The sequence below is a fragment of the Podarcis raffonei genome, chromosome 10 (genome assembly GCF_027172205.1).
Source record: "Podarcis raffonei isolate rPodRaf1 chromosome 10, rPodRaf1.pri, whole genome shotgun sequence".
In the NCBI taxonomy this organism is placed as follows: domain Eukaryota; kingdom Metazoa; phylum Chordata; class Lepidosauria; order Squamata; family Lacertidae; genus Podarcis; species Podarcis raffonei.
Window position 1 is genome coordinate 51,684,040 of NC_070611.1, and position 12,192 is coordinate 51,696,231.

The window sequence follows — 12,192 nt, forward strand, 5'->3', positions numbered from 1 at the left end:
GCGCTGAGGTCTGCTCCCTCAAGCCGAGAGTCAATGCTGCTCCATTGGGCCCCATGTGAGGGTACTTGGAACCATTGTTTTAATTTCCCACAGTGTCAATGACACAGTGTAGGAAATTATAGAATCATGGAGTTGGAAGGGGCCCCAAGGGCCAAACCCCCTGCATTGCATTACAGTGGTACCTTAGGTTAAGTTCTTAATTCATTCTGGAGGTCCGTTCTTAACCTGAAACTGTTCTTAACCTGAAGCACCACTTTAGCTAATGGGGCCTCCCGCTGCTGCTGCGCCGCCGGAGCACGATTTCTGTTCTCATCCTGAAGCAAAGTTCTTAACCTGAAGCACTATTTCTAGGTTAGCGGAGTCTGTAACCTGAAGTGTATGTAACCTGAAGCGTATGTAACCCAAGGTACCACTGTATAATGGCGGCAAGGCATAATAGTGGCTACATGTCTGCCTGCCCAAAGAATTTTTGCCAAGATCACAAAATCCTGTCAGAGATAACTGGCACAGGAGAGGACCCACTAGAGGGCACTTTGTCCAGGACCCCTCAGACTTGGAGGCAGCTCTGCTCCGTCTCCAGGCAGGTGCACTCAATCACAGGCACTGGTAAATTGCCTCACAAGTTGCCTCTCATGGGTTGGGGAGAGGCAAAGGGAAGGCAAAGAAAAGGATTTCACACAGAAAGCCATCTTGAAAGCCATTTTATCTTGGTTTTTTCCCCACAGATCCTTAAGCACCAGGTTATAGCTGATATTGTAAAAGAGGCTTAATACGTTAAGAAAATGTTTAACAGGTTTAGAAAGGAAAATCTCCCCAATCTCTCTGTGAATAAACTGTTTCAAGGCAGCAGCCAGCAGTGCGGGCCTTTGTATGTTCTAGATAATGCTAAAGCTTCTCCTTTCACATATTTGTCTGGAGTTCTGCCATATCAAGAAACAGGGAATCAAGTCAATAACACCTCTTTTTGGCAGAGCTACAATATGCTTCTCAGAAGTTGGAAGGGTGAAAAGCTATGCCTTGCATTAATGTTTATCTTTAAACTAGGCATAACAAAGATACACCAGCGAACACACAGTGTACTCTTGGGCTCACTGTAAACAGACAATGCACCTCCAACTCACTTTCTTTTTAAACTGCATTAAATTCCTACCTAATTAAATGTGATCACTGGGCCTATTCCTTTTAGAAAGCATTTGCTGCAGCCATTGGCCCCTACAAAATGTTGTTTAGGAAATTACACATTACAGAAGGCAGCACATGGCAGTGCTCTGAAATACATACTCCCAGTGCCCTGAAGATGTTCCAGACCCCACACAGCTAAGTGACAGTAGTGGTGCTCTAAACAGCTGGTTTTACTGCTAACAACTCCACCTACAACACCCCTGGCCATGCAGCAAGTAGTTGAGGGTAGAAGAAGTTGTCCCTAATGCTCAAGCCAAGCATGTCAAGAAGGACTTTAAATAGTACTGCCTATGGCTTTGCCCTCTCCCTTGCAACTCCTTCCCCCAGATAACAGACACAAGCAGGAGGCATCAGGCAGCTATAGCTGCTTTAGAGCAGAGCTGGGGAACCTGTGCGTCCTCCAGATGTTTCTGGACTCCCAATAACCAGCATTGCCAGTGCAACTGAGAGTCCAATACCATCTGGCTTCCCAAGCAGGTTTTCCATCCCTGCTTTACATGAAAGCTTCCAGTCCCTTGGTCCCAGACTCCACAGACCCCCTAGCTACAAAACTATAGTCCTTGCTGCAGAATGTCACAATTTTAAAGGTCATTTCACATATTACACTGCATGCACACACATGCTGAGTATTCAGTTGCATTTGAAGCAGTTGCATATACAAGGAATGGCAGCAGATTGCAGCTCCCTCCGGAACATGAATGTGATAGCTTAGACACGGCTTGCCATTCCAAGGGCGTGCAGCTTACAAAGCAGCTCTATTTATGTTATTTATATTTCCATTATGCACCACTCAAAATGATTTGCAGCCATAAAAAAGAACCCTTGGGTGGGAGTGCATGTGCTGAGCGCCACACTGGAAGGCATGCACCAGTATAACAGCTTTCTGACAGTACTAGATATAGATCAATGGGCTGCAGACCCCTCAAAGGCTGTGGAGTTATCTCAAGGGGTTTGTGAGTAACTCTCCTCTGGCCAGTGAGTGACTGACTTCCTCTGCTGCCCTCTTCACAACAGCATCTCCAGAACCACTGCCTCCTAATTACTGATTGCATTCAGGTTCCTTAAAAAGGTAAAGGGACCCCTGACCATTAGGTCCAGTCATGACCGACTCTGGGGTTGCGGCGCTCATCTCGCTTTATTGGCCGAGGGAGCCAACGTACAGCTTCTGGGTCATGTGGCCAGCATGACTAAGCTGCTTCTGGTGAACCAGAGCAGCGCACAGAAACGCTGTTTACCTTCCCACCAGAGTGGTACCTATTTATCTACTTGCACTTTGACATGCTTTTGAACTGCTAGGTTGGCAGGAGCAGGGACCGAGCAACGGGAGCTCACCCCATCACGGGGATTCGAACCGCCGACCTTTTGATCAGCAAGTCCTAGGCTCTGTGGTTTAACCCACAGCGCCACCTGGCATTATTGGGGATTGCTTCTGGGGTTTACTGGGATAAATTATGTGGATGGGAGTTGCCTTGTTCTTTTGGGGGGTGCCAGCTTTTTTCTAATAATGATGATGATTTTATTCTTTATACTCCACCCATCTGACTGGGTTACCACAGCCACTCTGGATGGCTTCCATCATACATAAGAATGGCTTAGGTCGTTTTGGGGAAGTAATTTTTGGGGCTGTCTGTTGTCCTGAGTAGCATTTGCTGTTCGGGAGTTATTACCCCAATGTACCCACCAATCAACAACCCAAGTAGTTATCTCCAAAAGAGAGTAAATATAAATGTATTTATTCACAAACAGAAATTTATTTATTTATTTCCCTGGTATGCCCACTGATCAATTCATTATTCAAAAGCTGTACAAGATCATTTATTTATAAATAAATATTAATTCATTTATTTCCCCAGTATACCCAATCAGCAGCCCAACTAATCAGTCAAATTGTACTAGATACAAACTTATTCATTTCCAAGTGAACTCAGTTGAACTAATCCCCCAAAGAATTAAAATTAAACTTTAATTGCCACTGATATAATATATTCCTGCTTACAGAATCCTCAAGAGGGTACTCATCCTTTTTTCTAAAGTAAGGGGAGAAACGGCCTCACGCAGGCTTTGGAGATTATTCCATTAGTTAAGTCTTGGAGAAGTGCACATGAAGTCCGTGTAAAACGGTGGCAACTGGCCCTAGATTTTTACTCAGGGCTCCAGCTGATCCTCACCATATCAAACAAAAAAAGTACAAGAAAATAATAAAATGTTTATTCTTAACTCCTCCCGCAGTGGTCAACTATAGTGTGTTGCAGAAATAAAATCACACTGTGGGGGGGTGTTACTTCCACCAGCCTCGTGGTTTACAGACATTCTAAAGCAGGCATGGGGAACATTTTGTGTCCTTTAAATTCTGCCAATGCTTGCAAGAAGAGCTCCACAAGATTGGCTCCTGTGAACAGTACCTGATCAGAGCCAATCCCTGTCAAGAGTGGGGCTTGCTGTCAGCACTGGATTTAAATCCAGTACCAAATGCCAGTCTTGCTTCTGGCAGAATTTTTTTGCAGTCACAACTTGGTACCAATGGAAACATTTTTATAATTCCACTTGTACCACCAGATGTGTGGTTACAGTTGCAATAGGATGAAGGGTTAAACATTACTTCCCTATGCAGTACATTCCTAATTTTTTTTTTTTAATAAATGGGAGGAATTATTTTAAAGTATAATGTGATTGGGAGCGACACAAATTAGCATCCCATGCAGTAGACCCTTAACCGTTATAGATGTTCTACCTTAAAATAGATAAGGTAGCAACCCAGTCCACAAATCCCACCCTGTTACATCCACACAGCATTATTTACACATTTAAGTTACAAGCAAGTGCTGCCCTCTTCTGGCAGTGCTCTGCGATCTTTTTAGGGTATCGTTTGGCACATTCCCTAAAGCTGTTCTAGCAGCTGAATACATTATATAAAACAGGAAATGAACTAAATATAGAACCAATATGACCAAGCCAACATTCTGGCCAATAGCTGATGCTCTCACTGGGAAAGATTGCAATCAAATCTTAAAGGGGAAAAAAATCCACATGAAAAATTGCATTCTCTCAAGGTACGCATTCTCTCAAGGCATTTTGATACTATTTTTGAACCAAGAACTGTGTAGGAAATTTCAGGAAGTGCGAAAGCACTGAAAAATTACCGTATTTTTTGCCCTATAGTACGCACTTTTCCCCCTCCAAAAATGAAGGGGAAATGTGTGTGCGTCCTATGGGGCGAATGCAGGCTTTCGCTGAAGCCTGGAGAGCGAGAGTGGTTGGTGCGCACCAACCCCTCTTGCTCTCCAGGCTTCGGGCAGATATCCGCAAGCCTGGGGAGCCCGCGGAAGTTCCCGCAGGGCTCCCTAGGCTTGCGGATAGCAGCCTGCTGCCCGAAGCCCAGGGCGCGCAGCGGAGCGCACCCCGGGCTTCGGGCAGCTCTCCACAAGCCATGGGAGCCCGGCGGGAAGTCGCACCGGGCTCCCACAGCTTGCGGACAGCAGCCTGCAGCCTGAAACCTGGAGAGCGCAGCGGAGCGCACCCCGGGCTTCGGGCAGATATCTGCAAGCCTGGGGAGACTGGCGCGACTTCCCGACGGGCTCCCTAGGCTTGCGGATAGCAGCCTGTTCTGGGGGCTGGGGTCGGGGGAAGCTCGGGGTTCCCCCACCCCAGCCCCGTGCCTGGGGGGGGGAAATATTTTTTTCCCTTTATTTCCCCCCCAAAAAACTAGGTGCGCCCTATGGGCTGGTGCGCCCTATGGGGCGAAAAATACAGTAAGTTCCAACCTGCAAATTGAAATTCTCAAACATCCCTGCCTGCAACTCACTTTTATTCCCCGCCCCCATCTCCCCTACCCCTGCCTTTTCCTCCTTTTCCATTTTTATTGGCTTAAAAAAAAACCAAGCAAAAGTAATGGCAATTGTGCCAAAGATGAACCTCACATTCCAACACTTCAAGACTAGCAAATAAAAGTTTCCTACGGTGTAGAGCAAACAGCTAAAAGAAACTTGAACATAGACAAAGAACAAAAATAAATAAATATTGACTCTTAACCTCAGGGCTGTGGGTTTGAGGTCCATGTTGGAGAAAAAAAATTCTGCATCGCAGGGGCTAGACTAAATGACCCTTGTGGCCGCTTCCAACTCTAAAATTCTACGATTCTATTATTTCCCCCTTTATACTAAGTATTTGAAGTTCTTCTATAAACTGTTCTAGGCTGTAATTTTATACAGGCTTACCTGTGAGAAAGCCCCACTGAACTCAGTGACACGTACAGGATTGTACTCCAAGAACTGATAATGGAGATTGTTCTTTTAAAAAATTACCTTGAAGATTATTGCAATGGGAATATCTTCCGACAGGGTGTTATGCTTAAGGTAGAATCTTCCTTGCTTCACAGTTATATTAGTTCTGCTCTTCTTTTCATGAGTAGAACTACACATTTGTAAAAAGAAAAGGAAAGACCTCATTAATTCTACAAACCCTGACAGCGAGGGGGGAAACTTATCATGGCTTTGTACATCAGAACACAGGATTGCGAAGGTTTTTTGTGCATAAAACCTGGGATCTTATTACTATGCCAACCTCCTTCCAATTCATGTCTTCTTTGATTGCAAACCTGTAAGCCAGGGAAGGGGAACCTATCATCCTCCAGATGGCCCTGGCCATGCTGGCTGGGGCTGAAGGGAGCTGGAGTCCAGTAAGATCTGGAGCGCCATCTGTTCTCCACTGCTACTGTAAGTGGTTATCTATTCTGTCTTTTGTACCATATTTAATTCTTGGTTTGCAGGGATTAAATAAATAATTTTGTCTGACTATCTGCCGGTGTTTTCAGAACACAGGCATGTTGCATTTTTCGGAGCACTTAAAATACAGCAAACTTTGCATTTTCTACCGATCCACTTATTTTAGACTAACCCAAGTGGTTTCCCCCTTCCACAAAGCTTTGGTTGAACTTCTGCTCTGTTATTTTTAAGGACCAAGTTGCAAACGTTTGGAATTACGTTTAACAAATGGTTACCAAATGTGCATGAAAAACGTATTCAAACACAAGGCTCTTTCCATGATCTTTGCATGAGCGTACAACTAGTTCTGTATACTCAGTGGAACTTTGAACTCATGTTCCTCAAGCTCACCCTGCCGCCACAATGAAATATAGAAAGCCGCTTTTCAGTTAAGTAATGTTCAAAAGCAGTTTGTTATATGGCACTGAGCAGGCTGCCACTTTTTTGGGGAATCTGTGTAGTGCAGTGGTTAATGCGTTGGACTAAGACCAGGGAGGTGTAAGCTCAAATCCCCACTCAGCCATGAAGCTTCACTGAGTGACCTTGGGCCAATCATGCTCACTCGGCCTAACTTTCCTCACGTAGTTGTTGTAAGGACTGTGAGGATAAATGGAGAAGGGAGAAAGCTGTGTGTGCCACCTTGGAGGAAAAGTAGGGCATAAATAGCACCCTCATCATACTAGGCATGCCCAGACTCCTGGCTGTGCCTAAAGTAATTATTTTGATCCCAGCCATGGTATCATAGGAAACCAGCCCGCAGTTACTAATGAGTTCTTTTACCTGGTAACTGATGCGCCAACCGTCCCTTTTCTGTCAGCTTCCACAATTATTCTGTTTTTCGATAACTGCTCTTGAATAAGAATTACCTTCTCTACACCTTTGACAATGAAGTAGCCACCTGTCCAGTGGAGAATGGAAAATCTCGATTGACATTAGTTTTAAACATTAATGGACTTTGCAAACCTCTGAAATGTACATTTTTGCTTTGTCAGCTACACTGGCCTGCAGTATTTAGTGAGGAATAATAATAATAATAATAATAATATCTTTATTGTCATTGCCCCCTCTCAGGGACAACGAAATTACTCGACTGCTCCATAAAAACACTAATTAAAACAATACAGTATAATACAGCAAGGAAGATTAGATGACTTTCAAAGTCCAGGCTTCCCATTCAGGGCTGAGATCGCTCTGGAGAAGAAGCTGTTCTTAAGACGGCTCGTTCTTGTCTTCATCGTCCTGTATCTCCGTCCCGACGGCAGGAGCTCGAAGAGACAGTGACCAGGATGTGATGGATCTTTTACTATGTCCAGTGCCTTCCTATGGCACCTTGTGGCATAAATCTGCTCTAAGGTGGAGAGTGGGCAGCCAACAATTCTCTCTGCTGCCTTAACAACTCTGCACAACCCCATCCTGTCCTGGGTAGTACAGCTTCCGTACCACACACATAAGCCATAAGTGAGCACGCTCTCAATGGCACAGTGATAGAAGGCAAGCAGCAGTTTCTGCGGGAGATGGTTTTTCCTTAGAATTCTCAAAAAGTACAGTCTCTGCTGCGCCTTCTTCACAAGCCCCCTTGTGTTGACACTCCAGGACAGATCCTCTTGTAATTCAATGCCCAAAAATCTGAATGTTGTTACCCTCTCCACACAGACCCCATCAATCAAAAGTGGCTGGATATTGCTGACTCCACTTGTAATTGCAGAGACTGCTATACAATGCCTTCAGTAAACCGAAGAAGGCACCTTAATGCATGGACCTACTTCCCTCAGTATGAACTATGAACTTAAGATGGCTATCTAGTGAAATTCTCCATTGTGCTATCATGACCTCCTGAAACCAGAAGCGGCATAGACAAAGTCTTGGAAGATTCCAGGAATACTTGGGAAATCTGTACAGCAAGTAGATGACAAGGCTTGCAGCTACCAATGGTACTTCCCTGTCCCTGGGTAGGAATCTTAGTAAACTGCTCTAATCAAAGCAGAAACTTCGCTTAGACCCCTCTACAGTCTGAAAATCTCTCATTCCATAATCTGTAGCGGCTCATGTGTTAGAAGGCTCCATTGAGTAACATAGCAAAAGGGATCACAAGTCATTCAAAAGGAACAAACACTATTAGAAAATGTTGTTACCTGGATCTAAAGGGCATTCATTAAGCTTGGCAAATTCTGCTGGAGTTTTTCCAGTAAGAACACAATTGGAACTTCGCAACATTACTGGCATCCTGCAAGAACAACAAAGTAAAAATTACCTTGCAGGCTCAGAGTATAGACTGGATTGCCCTCTTTGATTAAAAGCAAAACAAGTCTCTCACATTTTATCACAGCAATTAACACAGAACGTGACCAACACACAAAAGTAGTATTTATCTTTATATTGGTAACTTACCTGCCAACAGGTAATGCATTGCGAATAATCCTCTGGCTACCTCGGGTGTATTCAATGTCTACTGTAATTGGAGCAGAATACGTCATATCTCTCAAGCGACACTTAAAGAGAAGAGCCACACGGTTAAATATTTTTCAGGTGGAACGCTACACTCCTTTGAAGTCCTCGTATTTGTTCTTTTTCCAATCCTCAATCATTAAAAATCCCAGAGACTAAAATTTATTTGCTAGATTTTTTTTCTTAAGTTACTGCAAAGAAGCAAGTCTATATATTGCAACACACACAGCACATGCAAGTCCTCCCTCAGATGAGACATGGTAGCTTCTCTCTCCAAAGATCTGACTATTTTCAGCAGTGAAAAGTCTAACCTAATCTTGCAGGTGTATCAGACCTCAATATACAATTAACTGAAGAAAAAAATATGAGTAACAAAAATGCACCATGCAACAGTAATATACTCTTCGGGACATAATATGACCAAAAATCAGTCACAGTTCTTTCACAGTCATCAATTACAACAAGAAGCTCAATTAGCTGGTTCACACAAAGGTACAAAAAGGCTGAGTAGATGCAAATACCTCATGAGGAGAAACAGGTCTTGTTACATTAAAGCTTTCTTCAACATCTGGAGTACCCACATATATATTGAGGTATCTGCAATGAAAGACCCAACTTAAAAATGGGATACAACCCAGTTGCCCAAATATGCAACTCACATTCCATTTTGTTAAACCTTTGGTTTACTAAAAACCAATGAGAAATATATAAGAAGAACCATAATCTTAATGGGAGCAAATAAAGGGATAGTTTCCCCTCAGCTATACAAGTGCTCACCAGATTCTGCTCGAAGAATGGGAAGATTCCTGGGCTGACATCTTTCTTTGTATAGAACCAAAAGGGGGTGGAACCCTCTTAACAGCAGATGTGAGGAATTAATGGCCCTCCAGATATCCCTGAACTGCAACTCTCATCAGTCTCAGCAAGTAGGGCCATTGGCCTGGGATGATGGGAGCTACAGTTCGGCAACATCTGGAGGGCCAAAGGTTCCCTGCATTTGTTAACAGTAAGGCAAGAGTATCATTTAAGATGGGGTGTGTGCATGTCCATGAAGCAGAATGGGCAGCCTACCTGTAAGTAGGAATGAAGCCTAAAGCTAAATGTAACCTAAACCAAACTTCAGAAAAGGATATAATGGACCATATTGCAACTGAATCCTATTCAGATGGATCACTGACACCACAGACCATTTTGTACATTTATGCTGCTCCACACAGGATTTCCACTGCCTCAAGGGCTTTATTAAATTAAAATGGATTAACCCAAGGACTAAGAGCTACACAGAAAGTATATCAGGATATTCAAGCACAAAGCTCATATGTCAGCTGTCCACCCACATTCTCTATCACCACCACCAAAATCAAAGTCAGACTTACTTTAAGTACCACATTGGGTCAGCATCACTTGTAATTTTCTCATTGGCTTTCATTATTTTCTTAATCTGGAAATAAAAGAAGTCTAAGTCTACACATTGCTGAAGGGCATGCAATTTATTACACGTGTTGATCTTTCTGATGTTGCTTAAAAAAAAAAAGCTTACCTCTACATTGATGAAATAATTGAATGAATCTATGTGCTGCTTTACAAGACCTTTCACCTAAAATAATCACAAAGGGACATTACCTGGGGTATTAAAAAGAAAGAAAAAGAAAAAAAGCCCAGAACAAAAACATCCAAATGCATAAAGAGACATAATTTAATTAGCACTCAAAATAAAATTTACCATACAAATCTTAAACATCACTCATGAAAACCAATTTTTCAACCAACTCAAAGAATGAATTTATGCTTCCTAAAAGAAGGGCACTTACATGACTGAAAATGTACACCAGCTATATTCAGTGCTTGCAGTACTTATCATTAATGAAAACAATGAGATTATTTCAGATTTTCATTTTCAATTTACTTCAATTTATTAAAACCTGTAAATGCCATCAATGGCAACTGCACAAATATACTAACCTTCAGAAACGCTGGAAGTAATCTCCATTTTTCCTGAAAACAAAGGTATAGGATAAAACAACTTTTAAAAGATAGGGAATCAATTTTCAAGAAGCTAAACAGGTATATACTCTTCTATGTAAAATGCTTAGTTCACTTGTAGGATGATATTGATCTTATTAGTAGTAATAACACTTTTTAGATCATCAAGCAAGCTCTTAAAGTCAATTACTCTAACTCACAGATGTGGATGACTGAGGTTTAATTATTTATTAAGTCCATTTGTGTTGTCTTCTCTTCCATCATGGAATTCAAGGCAATGTACATAGCTTACATTACTGGCAGCAGCTCTCCAGGGTTTCAGGCAAGGGTCTCTCCCAGCTCTACTTATGAGATTCTGGGGATCGAACCTGGGACATTCTGCATGCAAAGCAGATGCGCTACCACTGAGCTATGGCCCTCCTGCTAAATTGCAAAATAACCCATTAAGCCAAAGAGAAACCAGCTCAGTCCTTGCACTTTAGCCCCTCTCTTCTAGAGCCCCTGAAACTTCTCATCAAACCTCAAGACCTAGGGAGCTATCGGTCACAGGAGATCCAGACAGAACAGCAGAGTCACAAAGAGAGATGACAATGCTTGCAGGCTTTTGTCTATGTGTGCTACAGTAACGTTTCTTTCTTTCTTTTTTAATGTGCATTTTTTATTTGATAGCAAACAAATATTATCCAGACAGCGTCCATGTGACAAGAGCGGGTGGAAGTGCCTTGTGCCATTCGGATTAACAGGTAAGTAGCAGCAAGGACAGACGCAGGTGGCGCTGTGGGTTAAACCACAGAGCCTAGGACTTGCAGATCAGAAGGTCGGTGGTTCGAATCCCGGCAATGGGGTGAGCTCCCATTGTTCGGTCCCTGCTCCTGCCAACCTAACAGTTCAAAAGCACGTCAAAGTGCAAGTAGATAAATAGGTACCGCTCTGGCGGGAAGGTAAACGGCATTTCCGTGTGCTGCTCTGGTTCGCCAGAAGCGGCTTAGTCATGCTGGCCAAATGACCCGGAAGCTGTACACCAGCTCCCTCGGCCAATAAAGCGAGATGAGCGCCGCAACCCCAGAGTCGGCCACAACTGGACCTAACGGTCAGGGGTCCCTTTACCTTTACCTAGCAGCAAGGACAATGCCCCCTCTCCCACCAACAAGTTCACCAAGATAGCTTAAAGAAGATTAAGGAAGTCCAAGTCTTACTAATCACTATTACAATATATTGAAAGGGGGAAACTCCAGTTCATCTGATGCGCAGATACACCAGGGATATGGACCATGTGACCATCCAAAGGCTATTGGACTCCAACTCCCATCAGCCCACTCAGCATGGCAAAAGGGCAGGGAAGATGGGAGCTGGAGTCTTTTTAAAAAAAAGCACCTGGAGGTCCACAGGTTTCCCATCCCATCACTACCCTGGGACCCGCCAACCGACTTGTCCCTGCTGTATCCCCGAAACGGGGAAGAGAGTATCAGGTGACTGAAAGGGGAGCTCTGCGCATGCACTCCCTCCCTCTGCCTCGGGGGCCAAACAAAGGCCCGAAAGAGCCGGAGCGGGAAGCCGGAGCGCGCGTCCCCCTGAAGCCGCACCGACGCGTCGTATTTAGTTTTCCACAGCGAGGAGGCGCCTCGGCAGCCAAGGCGCCGCCCCCGTCTCTCCCCTGCTTCCTTCTCCTTTTACCAACTTCTCACCTCCACCGTGTTTACGGGAGCCGCCGCTTGCTCCGGAGTTGAAGCTCCCAGCTCCGCCGCCAGCGTCTCCATGGCAGAGAGAACCAGCCAGTCCGGGGGGTAAAGCGACGAAAGCCCGGCCTGCGCTGTGCAGAGCG

At 44.1% G+C, this 12,192-nt stretch overlaps 1 protein-coding gene across 1 annotated transcript in view; it reads right to left on the reverse strand.

Annotated features, from left to right (window-relative positions):
- POLR3B (RNA polymerase III subunit B) overlaps positions 1 to 12,156 on the reverse strand; it is a 60,010-nt gene extending 47,854 nt beyond the window's left edge. The window contains exons 1-9 of the mRNA XM_053406339.1: positions 12,056 to 12,156; positions 10,350 to 10,382; positions 9,928 to 9,984; positions 9,764 to 9,828; positions 8,909 to 8,984; positions 8,331 to 8,431; positions 8,075 to 8,166; positions 6,723 to 6,840; positions 5,484 to 5,592 (exon numbers count right to left, since the gene is read on the reverse strand). Coding sequence (XP_053262314.1) covers positions 5,484 to 5,592; positions 6,723 to 6,840; positions 8,075 to 8,166; positions 8,331 to 8,431; positions 8,909 to 8,984; positions 9,764 to 9,828; positions 9,928 to 9,984; positions 10,350 to 10,382; positions 12,056 to 12,127 — 723 coding nt within the window. The 5' untranslated portion in view covers positions 12,128 to 12,156. The remainder of the gene's footprint in view (positions 1 to 5,483; positions 5,593 to 6,722; positions 6,841 to 8,074; positions 8,167 to 8,330; positions 8,432 to 8,908; positions 8,985 to 9,763; positions 9,829 to 9,927; positions 9,985 to 10,349; positions 10,383 to 12,055) is intronic.
- Between the last annotated feature and the right edge of the window lie 36 nt (positions 12,157 to 12,192).